The 22,401-nt window shown below is 45.4% G+C and overlaps 1 protein-coding gene across 2 annotated transcripts in view; it reads right to left on the minus strand.

The window, feature by feature from the left end:
* Positions 1-15,633, minus strand: part of GCN1 (GCN1 activator of EIF2AK4) — a 324,708-nt gene extending 309,075 nt beyond the window's left edge. For both annotated transcript variants that reach the window (XM_033954090.1, XM_033954088.1), the window contains exon 1: positions 15,540-15,633. In XM_033954090.1, coding sequence (XP_033809981.1) covers positions 15,540-15,593 — 54 coding nt within the window. In that variant the 5' untranslated portion in view covers positions 15,594-15,633. The remainder of the gene's footprint in view (positions 1-15,539) is intronic.
* Positions 15,634-22,401: the final 6,768 nt, after the last annotated feature.

A 22,401-nucleotide genomic window follows, 5' to 3' on the forward strand; every position in this document is an offset into this window, starting at 1 on the left:
GCAAGCCCTTTCTGAGTACATCAGCCGATATAGGTAGTTGAAGATCCACAGTCCATTTCCGTGCCAAAGAAGAAAAGTCCAAGTCACCAGCACGCCCCTGTAACCACTTATGATAGAAACGAAGTGGCACAGACTCTTGTGCTGTAAGAGAAAGCGCTTCTTGAAAGTTGTCTTGAATCTCCTCACAGAGCCCTATTGGGGTCAAAGCGTGCAAGTAATGTTGAAGCTGCCGGTAGGCCAACCAATCCGTGGATAAGAGGTGATATTTCTCTTGTAGGTCGCCAAAGGATAATGGAGAACCAGTAGGTTGAATGGCCTGAAACACATAGGTAAGGCCGGCACGGGACCAACGTCTAATCACTGTAGAGTCCAAACCAGGTAGAAAGTCCCCATTACCCACTATGGGCAAGTAAGGTGTAATGTGCGGGGTAGTCCCAAGTGTCTTGCAGAACAATTTCCAGGCTTTACGCATTGCAGGTAGAAGCGGGTGAGACAACAACTGGGGTATATCTGGCAACCTAGATGTATGTAGGAGATAGCTAAAATGGAAGGGCTGAAAAAAGAAACATTCAATCACAGGCAAAGAAAAATCTGTAGTATTACAAAACCAATCATGTATGTGCCGTAGCTGACAAGCCAGATTTAGTCTAGCTATACATAATAACCCTAACCCCCCTTTAGTGAGTGGCAGCGTTAGTTTGGTCAAGGCTATCCTCGCTCGTTTACCCTGCCACAAGAATTTTGATAAATGAGACCTATGGAGCGCTAAGTGTTTTGTAGACAGCATGACTGGTAACATTTGTAGTATATATGTCCATTGAGGTAGCACCATCATGTTATAAAGGGCTATACGGCCGGACAGTGAAAGGGGGAGTTGCCGCCAACCCTGCAAGGTGTTAGAGGATTTACGAAGTAAGGGCAAGACATTAGCAATGTATAATTTATTTAGATTCCTGGGAATAATCACACCTAAGTATGTCAGGGAAGAGGAGGCCCACTGCAAAGGAAATTCACCCGGCCAAGTCTGTTGTACCTCCATTAGTGTAGGGAGAGCTAGAGATTTCTGCCTATTTAATTCCAGGCCCGAATAGAGGTGAAATTCATCTAATATTTCCAACGCTCGTGGCAAGGAAGTATGTGGGTCCCCCAGTGCAAGTAAGAGGTCATCCGCGAAGGCCAGCACTCGCAATTGGGACTCACCTTCCGAAAGACCTGTGAGGACATCGTCTCTGAGAATGGTACGCAACAATGGGTCTAAGTATAACAAAAATAATAAGGGAGATAATGGGCATCCCTGTCGGGTCCCCCTACCTATCTCAAACGGTGAGGAACGTATCCCGTTGACCAACACCGAGGCCGTCGGACTAGTATATAGAGCTTGTAGGCAGGACATAAATCCAGGAGGGAGCCCTACATAGTGTAGGACCTGGAACAGATAATGCCAATGAACTTTATCAAAGGCCTTAGCTGCATCAAGGCCAGCTAACAAACCCGGGCGCTGTTCCAGTTGCGCACGAGAATAAGCTAAAAGTATACGGCGAACATTAACCGTAGATTGTCGGCCTCTAACAAAACCCACTTGTTCAGGTACAATAATGGAGGGCAAAATATGGGCTAGTCGGTCAGCCAATATTCGAGCCAGTATTTTGACATCCACATTCAGCAGTGAGATGGGGCGATATGAATCCATACTGTCCGGTGGTTTAGAAGGCTTTGGGATTAATGTAATCAGAGCTACATTACAGTGTCTTGGGAAAGCCCCACTGTCCTGAATAGAAACATAATAATTTAAAAGAGAGGTGCTTATAACCGGGGACAAAATTTTGTAAAATTCAGGGGAATATCCATCCGGTCCTGGTGCAGTACAAGATTTTAAATTGTGTATGGCCTGGGTCACTTCAAGGGCATGTAGCGGACGATCTAACCTAGATATCTGAGCAGCTGTCAGGCGAGGTAACCCCGCATCTGCAAGATAGTCATATACATCAGGGCCTGCATAAGGGCCAGGGGACGCATAGAATTGCTCAAAATATTTCTGGAAACCCTCCGAGATATCACCTGGAGCAGTTAAAAATTTTCCAGATCCATCTCGTATTGTGGGGACATAACGAGATCCCTTCCAACTCTTAGTTATGGAAGCCAATAACTTCCCGGCCTTATTACCATGTTTGTAAAAGTGAAATTTTCGGTAGAACAAAAGTTTTTTAGTACGTTCATGAATTAACGCATTTAGGGTCGTGAGCACCGCCCTATATTCTTCATGATTGGCGTCAGAGGGGTCTTGCAATAAGGTTTGTTTCAGCGCTGTTAGCTGTCTTTCTAGGTGTACTATGCGACATGCTATGCAGCGGGTTCTAGTCGCAACATATGCAATAATATCGCCACGCAATACCGCCTTAGCCGCATCCCAAAACAAGGTTGGCTGGTTTATGTGTTGGGCATTATGCGTGCAGTAGGTCTCCCACTTTTCCAGCAAATAAGAAATGAAGTGTGTATCAGTATGTAAGTAAGAGGGAAAACGCCAACCCGGCCCAGGACCCAGAGGACCCCCCAATGTCACGTCAAGCCAAATCATATTATGATCAGATATTTCTAGGGGACCTATAGTGGCCTCCGTGACTTTAGGAAACAACGCCTCTGAAAGTAATATGTAGTCAATTCTGGAAAAGGAGCCATGTGCTCTGGATTGGTGTGTATAATCCCGTTCAGTCGGATGGAGCAATCTCCAGGGATCCACCAACCCCAGAGTTCGACACAGGTAGGGAATGCCCCTGGCCTGGCTCTCCCCCTTCCCACCGGCTAACCCTGAGCGATCCATAGCCGAATTATGTACTTGATTCATATCTCCCACCAATATTAAAGGGCCATCCTGATCCTGCACACAAATATTCACCAAATTCTGGAAAAATGCATGCTGATAGCTATTAGGACCATAGCCCACCAATATTCTAAATGTCCCACTAGGCCCCTCCACTTTCACTAGTAAATACCTGCCCAGGGGGTCGCGTCGCAGGACCCGTATGACCCCTAAAAAACCCTTGCGAAATAATATTGCCACCCCAGCTTTTTTCCCCGGGGAGGAGGCAAAGAATATCTCTCCAACCCAGCCTCTCCGAAGTTTCAAGTGTTCACTATCAGTCAGCCTGGTCTCCTGTAAGCAAGCTATATCTGCAGAGTGATGTTTCAGTTGATTCAATATTTTAGTACGCTTAACAGGTGAAGATATCCCTGACACATTCCAAGAAAGTATGCGTAATTTCCGATCACCCATAATATATAATAGGGTGCCTGGAAAGACATCTATGCCCACTATAACTATATGTCCCAGGGCGCCCAGCCTCACCCCGAGGACCAACACTCAACCCCCAATCAGTCCCTCTATTGATCAGCATTTGTACCTTGCAAACAGAAAAAATAGAACTATAAATAAAAATATACCACACCGCTGCTGCCCCATAACAATTCCCAACCCCCACATCCCTGTTTACACACCCAAAACCTCCCATTTAGGAGATCTAGAGTCACAGAAAATGACCTCCCCGGGACAGCCCCGACAAAAAATTGTCAGCCCCAAAGATAACTGTCCTGAAGCGTGCAGTCTTCAAATGTAATGTAGCCCAAGTATCCATGTCAGCCACAACTCGCAGCCAAACCAATCATGCATGTCACTCGTTCGGGACCGCTAACTGTTTGATGTAGTCGTCTGCGGCCTCCGGGGTCTGGAATGATTTCCAAAGTCCATTACATTGAATCTTCAGATGAGCCGGGTAAGTAAATTGGAAACGCTGCTTCAAATCCACCAGGCGGGAGCACAGAGGATAGTATGGTCTCCGCCGTTCCTGCAGGGCCACAGAAAAATCCTGGCTAATGCGGACCGGATTTCCATCAAATTTCAGAGTATCTTTCATTAGTCTGTATTGTCGCAGCAATTCAATCTTGTGCTGGTAATTCAGGAGTTTTAAGATCACCACACGCGGGCGCGCCTCCAGGCCAGGTCTAAGGCCTAGACGATGGGCCCGCTCGATGTGCAGGGGACCCATCGAAGGGCGCAGATTAAATTCCGCCTTAAACCAGCTCTCCAATTGTTCCGGTAGTGAGCGGTCCGGCAGCGTCTCGGGGATGCCCATCAGACGCAGGTTAGAGCGACGAGACCTGTTTTCCAGGTCATCGAGTTTGTCTGCCTGAGCTCTAACCTGCGCCTGCAGCGTGCCAATATCAGTGTCCCGCGCCGTAGTGGAGTCTTCGAGGTCTGACACCCTCTTTTCAAGCTCCGTCGTGCGGGCTGCAGCTGTGGCAAGTAAAGTTTCAATGTTGGTGATCTGGGCAGCAAGCGTCTCCATTTGGGGCCCCAGGACCTGTTCTAACGCAGTTTTTATGTCTCTCAGGGCCGATTCAGTCAGGCCAGAGACCGCCGTCGCGGGGCTCGCCGCCATTTTAAGATCCACAGGTCTGGCGCGTTCTTTATCTTTTTTCGTTGTTTTCGGCGGCATAGAGTCGGGCGACCTGGCGAGATAACGGTCCATGCAACGGCGATTCGCGTCGGATACTGCACAAGCTGCGTTTAATTTCGGGTGAGCTTAAATTCAGGCACGAGTGTACAGGGCTGTCCCGGAGCGAACGAGGAGACGTCCTCACTCGCTCATATCATCACGTGACTCCATAATAGAGAGGTTTAAATACCTCTGTCAGCCCAGCTAACTTACTGACCTTACCAATGTCAGCAAAGGCCTATTGGTGATCATATCATTCATATATGCACTGTTCATTCACTCAAAGAGAGGTAAGATGTAGCATATTGGGTTTCTCCGCCCAGATGACTATACAACCTAACACAGAGGTCTGAACTCATAATGGGAAATGTTGGAGGTAAGAGAGGCATCTATGAAGGGCTATCTGACTGTTTACAAAACAGTGGCAGAAGTACATGCCATATAGAAGAGTACTGCAAGCTCGCCTTCATTTAAAAAAAAAGTATGGGAGTGTCAGCCCAGCCTTAACTTACTGGCCTTACCAATGTCAGCAAAGGCCTTTGGGAGATCATATCATTCATATCTGACCTTAGGGCATATCAGTGCAAGCTTCAGATTGCCCCAAAATGCCTAAATTACATCAATGCTTAAAGGTAACAAAGAACCTTGGTATAGCTAAGAGGTGCTAAGATGTGCTAATGTCTGGTGCTTAAGATGGACAGTAGCCCCTGCTGCATAGTTAATCAGAAACCATTGTCAGAGTGATACTAGAAATTAACAATTTCTCCCTCTTTTCTTCTCCAGTCTCTCACACCCCACTAACTTTATTTACCATTGTTTCTAACAGTTTACAAAAGATAGGGGGTACTTAACTTCAATAGATTCTATTTTTAGAACAGGTCTCAAACATAAATATGAGATTAATTTCTCTCTCACGCTCTCTCTGGACCCCTCGCTCTCTGGAACCTGAAGCCTGGACCAACCCCCTACCCCCTCTTTTTTCTCTTGACTCTGTAATGCATGTAAACTGTCCTCTCTCACACACACAACCAGTCTCTGAATCCACTCTGTATTTGTAAAGCTTATTTCTATTTCTTTCTGTATATCTTTAACCTAGTATTCTTGATGTATCTTTCTAAAGAATATTAAGCCTATTTCTACAAAATATATTCTTTATGCAATCACTTCTGGCTGTCTTTGTTATTTGATTTCACTTCCCACGGAATCTTCTACGAGGGTATCAAACCCGGGACCAGGCAGAGTGTAAAGCCGCCACATTATATCATTGGGGCTTATTTGCTTCAACATTACCCCTCCGAAACCTAACGTTTTGGGCAGATGCATTCTTACGACCTCCATAGAATAAATGCACAGAAGTGTGTGTCTTTCAATTGAAGGAAGCTCTGGAATGAGTGGCATAGGATGAAGGTGAAAGAGGACAGGCATAACCTGAGGAAATATTTCTTCACAGAAAGGGTATTGAATTTATGGAAAAGTCTCCCATTGGAAGTAGAGTTGGAGGACACAAAAACTGTATCTGAAAGGATAGAAGATAGGAAGACTGGATAGGCCATATTGGTTTCATCTACTTAATATGAAGAGACAGCAGACTATGGATTCTCTACAGGTCACCCAAATTTGGGTAAAGATCATAGCTCTGCACGTAAACTAATTAGGTGCTATCCATCAATAATTGGTGTTAACAAGCACTTAATTGAATATATCCTATGCACTATTCTATAATATGCACATCTAAAGTGTGCAGCTCCAAAGGAGGTGTGGTCATGAGACAGACAGATGGGTTAGGGGAATTCCCAGTATTAAGGCGCAATGCTATAGAATTCTGTGATTTATGTGCTACTGCCATTAGTTGGGTGCCAGCATTTACATCAGCCTCTGGCAGGTGTAAATGCTCACACCCAGTTAGGCACAAAATGTGCACTGAGCTAGTTTTAAAAATGTTGTTTTGCACAGAACACCCTTTGCAGAATACTAGACTAGCACAGATCATGCTGGCACCTAACTCTATTGAATAGTCTACAGTTCTAAATTTGATATGTACGGATTCCATATGATACTGCCTTTATGTAAACAAACTGGTTCCGACATTCATTCATTAGCGTCGTTGCCAGATTGACGAGAAGATTCACTTGCCACACTGTCCATAAGCCAGAAGTTTGATTTTTTTTAAAAAAAATAATGATATTTCACAAAAAAAAATCAATTTTTTGGCATCTGCAAGCCCTTTTTACCATAAAAATGTCGTCAAAACCACAAAAATTGGCCTACGATCCTTATGGTCCTGAAAGGGTTAAGGGTAGTTTTTGTCATTACATTACATTGGTGTCTTCTATCCCGCCAATACCTTTCAGTTCTAGGCGGTTTACAACAAGAGTTGGCCTGGGCATTTCCAGGGAGAATACATGGTTAATAAATGTAGTATGCGTCGGGATCTGCGGAGGGTTGATCAGGTTTAATTAGATCACTTGATAAATTTCTTGAATAGAAATGTTTTAAGTTCTTTCCTGAATGTTTTGTAGTTGGGCGTTATAGTCAGCAGATTGGAGAGGTGGCAGTCTAGTTTCGCTGCTCTGGTGGCTAATAGTCCATCGTATATTTTTTTGCTTTGTATAGCTTTGATTGGGGATGGGTAAAGCGTGCATGAGTTCTCCTTGGTCTGAATGTGTTTTTCCTGTTTGGGCGGTTGTTCAGATAGCTTGGTCCATTTCCATTTAGGGCTTTGAATAGGGTGCAGTAGAATTTGTATTGTATGCATGCTTGTACTGCGAGCCAGTGTGAATCTCAGAAGGCGATGGTAATGTGGTCATATTTTTTCAGTGAGTAAATCAGTCTAAGAGCTGTATTTTGGACTGTTTGTAATTGTTTTAGTATGTTGGTTGGGCATGACAGGTATTTGGGATAAGTATGAGTGCTGAGTTTATAAATTTTTCAGGAAGAGCCTCTAGGCCTAATAAGTACCGTATTTTCACGCATATAACGCACGCGTTATACGCGTTTTTACCTACCATGCATACCCCTCGCGCGTTATACGCGTGAGCGCGGTATACAAAAATTTTTTTACATAGTTCCCACCCCGCCCGACGCCCGATTCACCCCCCCAGCAGGAGCGCTCGCACCCCCACCCCGAACAACCGCTCGCACGCGCTCCCACCCGCACCCGCATCCACGATCGGAGCAAGAGGGAGCCCAAGCCCTCTTGCCCGGCCGACTCCCCAACTCCCCGACAATATTGGGCCAGGAGGGAGCCCAAACCCTCCTGGCCACGGCGACCCCTTACCCCCCCCCCGCACTACATTACGGGCAGGAGGGATCCCAGGCCCTCCTGCCCTCGACGCAAACCCCCCCCCCTCCAACGACCGCCCCCCCCCCCAAGAACCTCCGCCCGCCCCCCCAGCCGACCCGCGACCCCCCTGGCCGACCCCCACGACACCCCCACCCCCCTTCCCCGTACCTTTGGTAGTTGGCCGGACAGACGGGAGCCAAACCCGCCTGTCCGGCAGGCAGCCAACGACGGAATGAGGCCGGATTGGCCCATCCGTCCCAAAGCTCCGCCGACTGGTGGGGCCTAAGGCGCGTGGGCCAATCAGAATAGGCCCTGGAGCCTTAGGTCCCACCTGGGGGCGCGGCCTGAGGCACATGGGCCCAACCCGACCATGTGCCTCAGGGCGGGTGAACGGAGAGTCGGGACAGCGCACGGAGAGGTGGGGCAGTGCACGGAAAGTCAGGGAGGGTGAACGGAGAGTCGGGGCAGCGCACGGAGAGTCGGGGCAGTGCACGGAAAGTCAGGGAGGGTGAACGGAGAGTCGGCACAGCGCACGGAGAGGCGGGGCAGTGCACGGAAAGTCAGGGAGGGTGAACGGAGAGTCGGGACAGCGCACGGAGAGTCGGGGAGGGCGAAAGGAGAGTCGGGGTGGCCAGAGGAGAGTCGGGGCGGGCGAAAGGACAGTCGGGCTGCATGCGCGGTATACCCGTGAGCGCGGTATACAAAAGTGGTTGGGCATGACAGGTATTTGGGATAAGTATGAGTGCTGAGTTTATAAATTTTTCAGGAAGAGCCTCTAGGCCTAATAAGTACCGTATTTTCACGCATATAACGCACGCGTTATACGCGTTTTTACCTACCATGCATACCCCTCGCGCGTTATACGCGTGAGCGCGGTATACAAAAATTTTTTTACATAGTTCCCACCCCGCCCGACCGCCCGATTCACCCCCCCAGCAGGAGCGCTCGCACCCCCACCCCGAACAACCGCTCGCACGCGCTCCCACCCGCACCCGCATCCACGATCGGAGCAAGAGGGAGCCCAAGCCCTCTTGCCCGGCCGACTCCCCAACTCCCCGACAATATTGGGCCAGGAGGGAGCCCAAACCCTCCTGGCCACGGCGACCCCTTACCCCCACCCCGCACTACATTACGGGCAGGAGGGATCCCAGGCCCTCCTGCCCTCGACGCAAACCCCCCTCCCTCCAACGACCGCCCCCCCCCCAAGAACCTCCGACCGGCCCCCCCAGCCGCCCCGCGACCCCCCTGGCCGACCCCCACGACACCCCCGCCCCCCTTCCCCGTACCTTTGGTAGTTGGCCGGACAGACGGGAGCCAAACCCGCCTGTCCGGCAGGCAGCCAACGACGGAATGAGGCCGGATTGGCCCATCCGTCCCAAAGCTCCGCCTACTGGTGGGGCCTAAGGCGCGTGGGCCAATCAGAATAGGCCCTGGAGCCTTAGGTCCCACCTGGGGGCGCGGCCTGAGGCACATGGGCCCAACCCGACCATGTGCCTCAGGGCGGGTGAACGGAGAGTCGGGACAGGCGCACGGAGAGGTGGGGGCAGTGCACGGAAAGTCAGGGAGGGTGAACGGAGAGTCGGGGCAGCGCACGGAGAGTCGGGGCAGTGCACGGAAAGTCAGGGAGGGTGAACGGAGAGTCGGCACAGCGCACGGAGAGGCGGGCAGTGCACGGAAAGTCAGGGAGGGTGAACGGATAGTCGGGACAGCGCACGGAGAGTCGGGGAGGGCGAAAGGAGAGTCGGGGTGGCCAGAGGAGAGTCGGGGCGGGCGAAAGGACAGTCGGGCTGCATGCGCGGTATACCCGTGAGCGCGGTATACAAAAAGTTTTTGTACATAAAATCGTGGTTCTGCGCGCTATACCCGTGTGTGCGTTTTACACGGGTGCGCGTTATCTGCGTGAAAATACGGTAATTGATGGGAGAGGGGTATGCTTCTGAGGGTTGGCCTAAAATGCTTGATTGCTTTACAACAGCCCTAAGGGAGAGGTGCTGGGTGTGAAGTAATTGGGGGATATGGTATGATTAGCTATCCAGAGGGTGGGGTACAAAGTAGAAGGATAACTGCTGGAAATAATGATAGACAAAGGCTACACAATGCAACTTCAATCAGCAAAACAATCCAGAAGGCATTCGCAACCCTAAGGCAATCCAAAATACTTCAACAACGAGCAATTCAAATTCTTCAAATTTGTTACAAGTGCTAATCCAAAGGACTCCTGGACTACTGTTAACATTCCTTTCCTCACATCCATTTTAGTATTAAACTTTATTTTATTTTTTCTCTCTCAATACATACACATTATGCCTTCACCTATGTAATGTGGGTGTGTAAGTTGGTCCAGTATCCCTGTTGGACAAAGCTTGCACTGCTAGCTCTTGAATATGTGTCTGTTGCCACTTATTACCAAGGATACTGCCACAAGACAATCACCTAGTCTAGCTACCTCCTTGAGAAATTGGGTGCACATAATTCATCAGATTCTGAGTGAACTAAGGCTGCCCTGTGAACTTCAATAAGCTAAGTTGCTCAGCATTTCATATTCTGCTCTTTTCACTGTTTTCAGCAATTATATCTGCTTAATTTCTCTTCTCCTCCTGTTTCTTACTTATAAAAATAATGAAACCCTTCTCTTTCCTGTTAAATTCTTTATTCCTCTTCCTCTTCATAGGAATAAGGGTAAGACTTTATTAACTCTAATTAAATCCTGGTGCCTGTGGATCAGGGTGACTAAAGTAGGGAAAATCCTGTTATAAATCCTGTGTTTTTAGGGTAGCCACTGACTTGTTATAGAATCTGCACTTTTTGTTTAAAATACTGTGTTTTAGGTGGTATAGAGCCTGTATTTCTGACTTACTAGTTTTTAGCCATTGTGTCTGCGATTAGGTGGAGAAGGAGGGGCTCTGATTTACTTCTAAGGTTAACTGCATTATCTCTTGGGACATTGCTGATGAACCAAGGCTGTCTGTGAACCTTCAAAAGCTAAGTTGCTCAGCATTTCATATTCTGCTCTTTTCACTGGTTTTCAGCATTATATCTGCTTAATTGCTCTTCTCCTCCCTGTTTCTTACTTAAAAAAACAAGAAAACACAAAAAAATAAACGCTTGTCTTTCCTTTGTTAAATCGTATTTCCTCTTTCCCTTCATAGGAATAAGGGTAAGACTTATAGTCCCACCAACTCCAGGGACCACTTTTCATATATAGAGACCCAAATAATCAGGACTACTCAAATCAAGTCACTTCACAACCAATCAAGATGACCTTTATTCTATGCAATCACTGTGGTGCTTTAATTCCAAGACATACTATTTGGAGGCTTAAGGCTTGCCCCATCTGTTTTCAACTTAAGGAGGAGCTCTGCAAACTTAAACAGCAATTGAAAACAATTAAAGCAGCTTTCATCACTCCACAAAATCATACCAACTTACCACCTCTACCTCAAAGAATAAAACAGCCCAGGAATAAATGGGTCACAGTAGGCTCAGGAAGACTGCGACATGTAACACAGAAACATCCACCTCTACAGAATTCCTTCGCTCCACTGCGCACTGTGATACTCAAGAAAACAGAAGGGAGGTAGAACTGGAACCAATGAGGGTAACTCAAGAGAACAAGCGCACCCTAAGCACAAATAAAAAGGCCAAAAACAGAAAACTATTACTGTTGGGGGATTCCATCATCAGAGGCATTAACTTTGGAACACAAGGCGAGGAGACCAAAATAGTGAAATGTCTTCCAGGATCCTCAGCTACCAGGAGTTCCAGGCAAATACAGACTATAATTAAGGAAGAAACTAAGGATTTTAACACTGATGTTGTTATCCATCTGGGAACAAATGACTCTTTAACACTGATGTTGTTATCCATCTGGGAACAAATGACTCCACACTTGCAGCATAGAAAGCTTTTCGGGAGCTTTGTGAGGGCGTGAAACCTTTTGTAAACACTTTAGCTTTTTCTGAAATACTGCCTGCATATGGAAAGAGAGAGCAAAGAGTGAAAAACACAGAGGACTTTAATAGATGGCTCAAAGCCTGGTGTCATCAAGAAGGCTCAGGTACATAGGAGATGGGGAAATACATGGAAGGACAAGAAGCTATATTGCACTGATGGGCTACATATTACTACAGCAGGAAAAAGAAACCTTGCAGAGAAATTTAGACAATATTTTTCTAGGCATTTTAAACTAGAAGGTGGGGGTGGTGTATGTACGAAGGACAATTATAAAGACCACCCCGAAAAGAAAAAATGTGATAGTAGTAAAGACTGCAACATAAGCAATATCAGCAACTCATTTCTTAGTATGCAACGGAAAGTGAAACGAAACAAAAATCCATACGAAAAGGAGATTATCGCTGAAAAATAGCTGGGAAAGCGATGACCAAAAATGCTCGCAGTCTAAGCAACAAGTTCATGATCTGCAAACCCTGATGTTAGAGGCAGATCTAGATATTGTCGCTATCACAGAGGACATAGGTTCAGTGAATCACATGAATGGAATTGCAAACATACCGGGAATATAATCTTTTTAGAAAGGACAGAGATGGTCAAAAGGTGAGAGGAGTAGCTCTCTATATAAAGATCAATATCCAAGCGACCAAAATGCAAGGGACCTGGGGAGAGGAAGAAGCGATATGGATTGCTCTGAAAAGAGAAGATGGAACTTCTATCTATGTGGGTGTAGTCTACAGACCTCCGACTCAATCGCAGCAAATTGATAAGTATCTGATTGTGGATATCCAAAAGTTTGGAAGAAAGAGGAGGTTCTGCTGTTGGGAGATTTCAACCTGCCGGATGCGGACTGGAATGTTCCGTCTGCAGAATCGGAAAGAAGTAGGGAGATTGTGGATTCCTTTTAAGAGGCTCTGCTCAGACAAATGTTGACGGAAACCACAAGGGAAAAAGCGATATTGGATCTGGTCCTCACAAATGGAGAGAGTATCTCTAATGTTCGAGTGGGTGCTCACCTGGGAAGTAGCGATCATCAAACGGTTTGGTTTGATATAACGGCTAAAGTGGAGAGAGGCCGCACAATACTTAAAGTCCTAGATTTCAAACGTACGGACTTTAATGCAATGGGAGAGTACCTGAAGAAAGAGCTGTTAGGATGGGAGGACATAAGAGAAGTGGAAAGACAGTGGTCTAAGCAAAGTTACATGAGAAAATGGAGTAGATTCTGCGCCGTTCACGGAGGAGGGTGTTTATAAGCAACTTGAAAAACTGAAGGTGGACAAAGTGATGGACCAGACGGGATCCATCCCAGGATACTAAGGAAGCTCAGAGAGGTTCTAGCGAGTCCTATTACAGACTTGTTCAACAAATCTCTGGAGACGGGAGTGATTCCTGGGGATTGGAGGAGAGCGGATGTGGTCCCTATTCATAAAAGTGGTCACAGGGATGAAGTAGGAAACTACAGGCCGGTGAGCCTCACTTCAGTTGTTGGTAATATAATGGAAGTGTTGCTGAAAGAAAGGATAGTGTACTTCTTTGAATCTAATGGGTTTCAGGATCCGAGGCAACATGGCTTTACAGAAGGTAAATCGTGCCAAACGAACCTGATTGAATTTTTTGATTGGGTGACCAGCGAGCTGGATCGAGGACATATGCTAGATGTAATTTACTTGGATTTCAGCAAAATCTTTGATACAGTTCCTCATAGGAGGCTGTTGAACAAACTTGAAGGGCTGAAGTTAGGACCCAAAGTGGTGAACTGGGTCAGAAACTGGCTGTCAGACAGACGCCAGAGGGTGGTGGTTAATGGAAGTCGCTCAAAGGAAGGAAAGGTGAGTAGTGGAGTCCCTCAGGGATCGATGCTGGGGCCAATCCTGTTCAATATGTTTGTGAGTGACATCCCTGAAGGGTTAGAAGGAAAAGTGTACCTTTTTGCAGATGATACCAAGATTTGTAACAGAGTAGACACCGAAGAGGGAGTGGAAAACATGAAAAAGGATCTGCAAAAGTTAGAGGAATGGTCTAATGCCTGGCAACTAAAATTCAATGCAAAGAAATGCAGAGTAATGCATTTGGGGATTAATAATAGGAGGAACCGTATATGCTGGGAGGAGAGAAGCTGATATGCACGGACGGGGAGAGGGACCTTGGGGTGATAGTGTTTGAAGATCTAAAGGCGAAAAAACAGTGTGACAAGGCAGTGGCTTCTGCCAGAAGGATGCTGGGCTGTATAAAGAGAGACGTAGTCAGTAGAAGTCCTTCCTGAAGAAGGTGTTGATGCCCCTGTACAGGTCATTGGTAAGGCCCCACTTGTGTTCAGTTTTGGAGACCGTATCTGGCGAAGGACGTAAGAAGACTTGAGGCGGTCCAGAGGAGGGCGACGAAAATGATAGGAGGCTTGCGTCAGAAGACGTATGAGGAGAGACTGGAAGCCCTGAATATGTATACCCTAGAGGAAAGGAGAGACAGGGGAGATATGATTCAGACGTTCAAATACTTGAAGGGTATTAACGTAGAACATAATCTTTTCCAGAGAAAGGAAAATGGTAAAACCAGAGAACATAATTTGAGGTTGAGGGGTGGTAGATTCAGGGCAATGTTAGGAAATTCTACTTTACGGAGAGGGTAGTGGATGCCTGGAATGCGCTCCCGGAGAGGTGGTGGAGGGTAAAACTGTGACTGAGTTCAAAGAACACAGAGGATTTAGAATCAGAAAATAATATTAAATATTGAACTAAGGCCAGTACTGGGCAGACTTGCACGGTCTGTGTCCGTATATGGCCGTTTGGTGGAGGATGGGCTGGGGAGGGCTTCAATGGCTGGGAGGGTGTAGATGGGCTGGAGTAAGTCTTAACAGAGATTTCAGCAGTTGGAACCCAAGCACAGTACAGGGTAAAGCTTTGGATTCTTGCCCAGAAATAGCTAAGAAGAAAAAATAAAAAAATTTAAATTTAATCAGGTCAGGCAGACTGGATGGACCATTCGGGTCTTTATCTGCCGTCATCTACTATGTTACAAAATAAGTTCTTGTAAAATACAGTAATATATGTAAACTGCTTTGATTATAACCTTTCCTGAATCCTGAAAGGGATCTAGGGCTAGGCTCGGCCACATGGAGGGCTGGCAGGAATAGGCAGACTGACAGGCAATCACCCAAAGCCAATCAATCAGTCTACAGTTATCTTCCACCATCTGACCGAGGCGGGTCAGAATAGTACTGAGGGATTCAAATTAGGCAAGAGAAATAGCATACTTTGGTGCTTTGCCAGACCAGTACTGCTGAGAAATGTCGAAAGCAAATAGGATCAATGCAAACTGCAGTTATCGGATACCCTAGCTTAGGCAAACTTTCAGCCTTACATCCCTAATCTGGCTTTTATCAAGACACCATTTTTAAATTATTAAGCTTTATTGTTTGTATCTTTCCATTACTGCAGTCAAAGTATGCATTCGTGATTCTTTGAGTTTATATGACGCTCAGGATCTACACCTTGCTACTCTTCTAGGCTTCACTACCATTTTCCATGGTGGGTGAGAGGCACCAACAGCCCCTCCGACCTCCTAATCCCCTCCCTATCCACCATGTCGCAAAATCTTCCTTAGTAGCTCAGCGGACCCTAAACACCCCCCAGAATCTCTCTCCCCACCAGATCTCCCATACTATCGACCCCCCCCCCTTAAAAAAAAACCGAGCTTTATTCGGACAGCCTGAACCTTTCTGGCTGTCAAGACCGGGCACCCAGGCCAAGGAAGACTTTAGCCGTCAGCCTCGGACGTTGACAGAATCTCTCTCTTCCCGCAGACCTGAATTATACCTGGTCCGAGGAGCGTGGAGCGGTCCAGGTGGCGTCCTCATTCGCCGGCGCCATCTTTCAAAATGGCGACACCTGACCCCAGCGGAGCGTCCCGACGCACGGAAGGGTCAGGTGCCACCATTTTAAGAAATGGTTTCCTAAAGGAGGATACCGCTTACTCTGCTCCCCAGAACAGTTATAATTCAGGTCCACGAGGATCGGGAGAGACTCGGTAGCTAGGCTAAAGTCCTCCTTGGGCGGGGCTAGTGGATGGGATGAGGGATTGGACGGGAAGAGGGACACCAGGGAGTCTGCTAGAGTTAGAGGGTGAGGACGGAGGTGTGGTGAAATTGCTGAGATCCGGTCCGGGAGGGGGGTGTTTTCAGGGACTAGAAAATGTACAAGAGATCTTTTGGGAAGTTGACGGAAGGTAGGGGGGGTCACGAGCTAACGGATTTTTTAAGGGGTGGTTAATGGACGGTGTGAGAGAGATAAGAGGACCACATTGGGAATTTAGGGAGAGAGGTGTAAGGATAACGTGACCATTTATTTTTTTTCATCAAAAAGGGATATCTATTAATTTTCAGTCCCACCCCCAATTTCTTCCATTCATTTTTCATGTACACATAATATCTTATTAATTCATAATGGTAACCATAAAATAAATAAGCCAAAGCACACTATGCAGAAAAAATGTTAATTATCATTTATATTTGGGGGGTTTCAAAGATGTCAAAGCAGATGACTTTAAAATATGCAGTCACCTTAGTAATTATAGAAAAATAGACATATAGTGTAAAATATAGGCAGCAGATATAAATTCTCAAAACAGACACATTTTGATCACTAAATTTAAAATAAAATTTGTTGTGTGGTGATTTCATGAGTCTCTGGTTTCACTTCCTTCTGACTGTGCATACAATCTTTCTTTTCCAACATTTTTCACAATACAGCCCCATCCACTGGGTCCAGATTCAGGGTCAGTTCTTCTTTGTACTTTTGTTCCAGATCTTGCATCTCTCTCTGCTCTTCCTCAGGGTCTCTCCTCCTCTGTCTGCACCTCACATAATCCCGCATCTGCCTCCGTCTTTTCCCTTTGGTCCAGGCCTTTCTCTCTAGTCTTTCTTCTGCTTACAACTCCCCCCCTTTCTCTGCCTCTTTCTCTCCTTCCTTCCTATGTCCCCCTCACTGCCTTCGTCCCACCCCTCTCCCGAAGCCAACCCACCTCCCTGCCACACCAAAGCCAGCCTGCCTGCCTGCCTCCCTCCCTCCAACGCTGAAGCCTGATCTACCACCGATTCAACACTTCCCCCCCCCCGGGTCTGGCCACTGCTGCAGCTTCCTGCCTGCCGCCACTGCAACTGAAAGAAAGGAAGGTCAAGGCGCCAGCCCACAAGCCTTCTTCCCGACGTCAATTCTGACATTGGAGAGGAAGTTCCAGGCCAGTGTAATCCAAAGCACTCGTGTATCAAAGCAAATTTCCCCATAGGAAATAATGGAAACTCAGACAATTCATTCCACAACCCAAAAACTTTACTACAATATACTATATGTACTTCTATTGCAAGACCTTGTTCATTTAGAACAATCACTACACTCCTGCAGCTTCAGAAAGAGAAGGACCATTGGTTCAGTTGTGATGATGTAACACATGTATACTGCATGTACTCATATTGCAAGACTTTGCTCGTTTAGAACAGTCACTACACTCTTGCAGTGTCAGAGAGAGAAGAACCATCGGCTCAGTTGTGATGTGTGTACAGTATACTGTATGTACTTGTATTGCAAGACATTGTTTGTATATCAAGTTAAAATTTAATAAAATGTTTTGCTTGTCTTGCAAAATGCTTGCAAACCAAGTTACTTGCAATCCAAAGGTTTTACTGTACTTACATCTACAGCATGAGCCAGTGGAGCACCAGTTGAGACAGTAAGGGGTGATCAGAAGTTCGGGTTTGGATTGGAATGCCCACTAAAGCGCTGCGGCCTGCTAGAGAGAAACATGCAGCTGCTCCTTCCCCTGCAAAGGTGATGCAACCGCCCTCTGGTCACGCTTCAGGATGAGGCCGTTAAGGAAATAACTAAAACCTTGTCTGCGATTCTGAAAGACAAACTATCAAAGCTCCAGGCTACAGTGGATGATATTAAAGAGACGGTGGAGCAGCAGGGACGTCAAATTGAACACACAGAGCAAAGAATCTTGCAGCAAGAGAATTGAACTACTGCCATGGAGGAGCAGATATGATCTTTGCAAGCCCAGCTAAAATGCGCAGATGAACACCTAGAAGATCAGGAAAATCATGGCAAGGCGCAACAATGTGCACCTGGTTGGGGTCCCAGAGTCTGTCAAAGACGGCAAGCTGTGGCATTTGGTGGAGAACTGGTTACCTGAAGCCCTGGGACTAAACTTGGCTGGAGCAATGATGCATGTGGAAAGAGTGCATAGAGTGTGCCCATGGAGAGAACGGGACTCAGAAGCTGAGACACGTTCTTGCCCATATTTTTAATTTTGCAGAAAAAGACAAACTTTTTGCTTTGTATCGTAAGAAACCTACTTTGTAATATAAGGGCTCTCAAATCTGTCTGTTTCATGACTTCCCTGCTGCAGTAGTGGCGAATCGCAAGGCTTTGGCACCATACTGTGCCGAGCTTCAGAATAGGGGCCTGCAATTTGCTGTTCAGTACCCAGCCAAAGTGAAGATCTTCCTACAAGAGGGACCCAAGATGTTGTCCACCCTAGAGGAGCTGAGGGCCTATGTTCAGGAGCTCAGCAGAGGCTGAGTTTCAGTCAAATACCTGCCACATGGTTAAGACAGCAAGCTTTTGTGGGGAGGAGGTGACAGGCCTTGCCCCAAATGCCGAATGCCTAGCTGGCAGGGCAGCTGGATGGTGTCTACACCTCCCATCTTATAATAGTTTGCTCACTGACTTGTACTATTTTAGGTAGTACATCGATTATGTTGTCATAACTTGCTCTCTGACTTGCATTATCAGATAGAGCACATTGTTGACTACTTTATGGTACCCTGTTATGCAAGATGTGCTTCCTTTTGTTTTGATTATTAGTAGTTAGCGTTTACCAGGATTCATTGTCCTCAATATATATGTTTGAGTTGTTTGTGGGAGGAGGGGGTTGGTGTGTTTTTGACTATGGGATTTTTTGTTCATGGTGTTTGGGGTTTCTGTGAGGGAGGTGGGATTGCGTACAAGGATATGGTGGGGTATGCTTGTTGCTTTGGGAGTGTTTTTGTTATATTTGGCTGAGTGTGATGTATGGAGATTTTGGTGGGCGGGGAGAAGGGAGTGGAGGGTGGGCTCCAGGTCTGGGATTGGTCCCTCTTTTTCACTGACGAGCCCTGGGAGTTTAGCTGGGAGGCTCGTGGGGATACATTTATTTTACAGCTGCTATATTTTATTGCCATACTATTAGATATTCACTATAGAAGGGAACTTCAATTACATAAGATGATATATATATATATATATATATATCAACTTTCATTAATCATCTTGTAATACCACACTGTATATGAATAATCACTTCAAACTTTAAATGTGCTTAATAGATCCACAACTATAACCCTAATGAAAAATCACGGAGTCAGCTGTGTATAGAGACCATTCCACTCATACAGACTTTTATCCACCATAATCCCCCTTTTCAACATTTGAAAATTCACTCAGCTGTTGACCAAGACATGTCTACTATTTCCTCCTAGTCAATCAAAGCAGAGCTGCTGTGGCAGTAGTCAACACAGGGCCTAAATTAGCCACCAATTGATATTATGTTCACATTTGTTGAGGATGGCCAGCTGGGAATTATATTTTGCTTCTGTTCTCTTGACATCTGCTTTTGAGCATAGGATGGGTAGCTTTGCAATTGTTGGGTTGAACAGGCGTAAGATGTAAAGTGCTAAAATAGAACTGGTTAAAAACTGTTAATAAGGTTTCCAGTAATTGGCAGTACAAGTTTTCTTAAAATGTTTTGCTCCAGAGGCTGGGTAGATTGCTCCACATTGTGTGAACTATCCTCCTTAATCTGAGATGCAGTATCCTTGACTCTTTCTCTGCAGAGGCTTTCACTGAGGCAGGGAGCATCAGGCAGTCATGTAATTCCTCCCTGAGGTCAGATGCTTTGAGCTATGCTAGATAGTGGGTACCTATGGTAATTACAGTCATTCTACCTACAATGAATAAACATGTGGATAAAGGTGAGAAGGTTGATGTAGTAAATCTAGATTTTCAGAAAGTTTTAGACAAAGAAAATTAAAGAGTTATGCGATGTTCAGTTGTGGATTAAGAATTAGTTATCGGATAGAAAACAGAGGGTAGGTTAAATGGCTATTTTCTCCATGGAGGAGGATAAATAGTGGCGTGCTGCAGGGATCTGTACTGGGACTGGTGCCATTTAACTTATTTATGTTCAAATATATTTTATTGAGCTCAGCGAAAACTCAGCGAACCTAATGTGTTCTCCTTTTGATGTAAAATTTTAACAAATAACGAAATTGTAACTTTCCCCTTCCTTCCCACTATCTCCCGTTTGTCCAATTTGTTTTGTCTATTGTCTACCCTATTTAAACTAAATGTATTACCACACTCTGATGGTTTTTTAAATTGTACATCGCTTAGATATTGTTATAAGCGATTCATCAAATGAAAATTAAACTTGAAACTTGAAGACAGTCAAGCTCAACAATTTTGATTACAGAAACCATTCCCCACAGAGTTTCAACCCCATGAACCACCCCATCCCACCCCCAAACAAGCCCTCCCAAAAACATCCCCCCCCCCTTTTTTTGGGTCCTCCTTCCAAGTACATCAGTAGCAAAAATAAAATAGGTATACCAGGTGCAGCACAAGGGAACATAAAACATAGAGTCAACAGTTAAGCAAACGGCTGTGAGCCAAAGAAGTCATAATATTCCAAAATGGTTCCCAAGTCCGTTGGAAGATACGGCCTGTAAGGAAAAGTCCGTACCATCTTTCCTACATCAAGAGAGTAATCATCCTGCATCACCAAAGGGAGTAATCTGGAGCATCATACTCAATTAACTTATTTATAAATGATCTGGAAATTTGAATGATTAAATTTGTAGATGACACTGAACTGTTAAAAGTTGTTAAAATGCATTCAGATTATCAGGCAAATATACTGTTATTCTCTAATTTTACATCTCTGGGTACAGAGTGCTACCAATGACTTGCTTGAGAAGTTGTTTCTCCTGGCCAGTAAATGCATTCTGAGAAACTGGAGACAGGAATGCCCCCCTTTATTACACCTGGAGAGATTGGATGTAAAAAAAAAGCTTTGCTGGCAGAATGGTGACACTCCCTGCAGCTTTGGTCCCCTATTTGGGACATTATGCCTCCTAGAGCCCGCAGTTATTTGTTGAATATGTAATCTAGTTTTGGTTTTTTTTGAGGAGGGGAATTGGGAGTTATGTACTGTTCCTGGGGCAGCTGTGAAGAACCAACATATGTGGCCCTGAGTGTTTTCTTTCTGTTTATGTGTTATTGGAAACTCAATACAAATGTATTGAAATAAAAACGCATGCTGATTGTGAAAAATTACATGCAGACCTTAGAAAATTGGAAGACTGGGCATCCAAATGGCAGATGATATTTAATGTGTACGAATGCAAAATAATGCACATTGGGAATAACCCAAATCATAAGTTACCAGATGCTAGGGTCCACCTTGGAGGTTTGTGTCATTGTAAACAATATGATGAAACCTTCCACACAATTTGCAGCTTCGGCCAAAAAAGCTAACAAGATACTAGGAATTATATATATATATATTTTTTTTTTTTTTAAAAGGAATGATTAACAAGACTATTATAATGACTATCACTCCATGGTACAATCTCACCTTGAATATTGCATTAAATTCTGGTCACCTTATCTCAATAAAAAGATATAGTGGAATTAGAAAAGATTAAAAGAAGAGTGACCAAGATGATAAAGGAGTTGGAACTCCTCTCATATGAGGAAAGACTAAAAAGATTAAGGGCTCTTCAGTGTGGATGAGATGGCTGAGGGGAGAGCAGATTGAAGTCTACAAAATCCTGAGTTGTGTAGAACAAGTACAAATGGATCAACTTTTTACTCCATCAAAAATTACAAAGACTAGGGGACATTCAATGAAGTTACAAGGAAATACTTTAAAAAACAATAGAATATTTTTTTTACTCGAGAGAATAGTTAAGCTCTGGAACTCATTAGAGGTTATGGTAAGAGTCATTAACATAGCTGGTTTTAAGAAAGGTCTGGACAATTTCCTAGAGAAGAAGTCTAATCTTATTGAGACAGATATGGGGAAGCCACTGCTTGCATTAAATATTACTATTATTTGGATTTTTGCTAGGTACTAGTGATCTGGTTTGGCCACCGTGGTCAGGCTACTGGGCTAGATGGACCATTGATCTGACCCAGTAAGGCTATTCTTATGATACCTCAAAAGATAAGTAGTGTCCAGGGAAGGTGCCCTGCTTAGAGGGAGGAGACAAAAATTAATTGAGCCCTGCATCCAATGCTAGAGAGGTTACAAAACCCCTATGGTGAAGCTTCTAGTTTATTGTACAAGAATCAGGAGCTGCAGAATGAAATGTTGGTAAGCCTCTGTCCTGAAGGCAAGTATGGCTCACTGGTAGATCTTTCTGCCAAAAAAGTCTAATTGTCTGGTTCTCTTCCCAAAGGCAAATTGAACTGTGGCTTAATGTCTATGATTGCTGGAGACCATGGATTGATGTGAGGTCATCATAAAGGACAATTCCTGTCCTCATGATAGGAGAAAAGAACCCTCTAGAGGCAAGGCATGGAGGAGAGGCACATCTTGGCTGGTGGGGTGGGGTGGCAGGTCAGCAAAGGCATTTGCTCT

Source organism: Geotrypetes seraphini, chromosome 8 (genome assembly GCF_902459505.1).
Source record: "Geotrypetes seraphini chromosome 8, aGeoSer1.1, whole genome shotgun sequence".
NCBI classification, from domain to species: domain Eukaryota; kingdom Metazoa; phylum Chordata; class Amphibia; order Gymnophiona; family Dermophiidae; genus Geotrypetes; species Geotrypetes seraphini.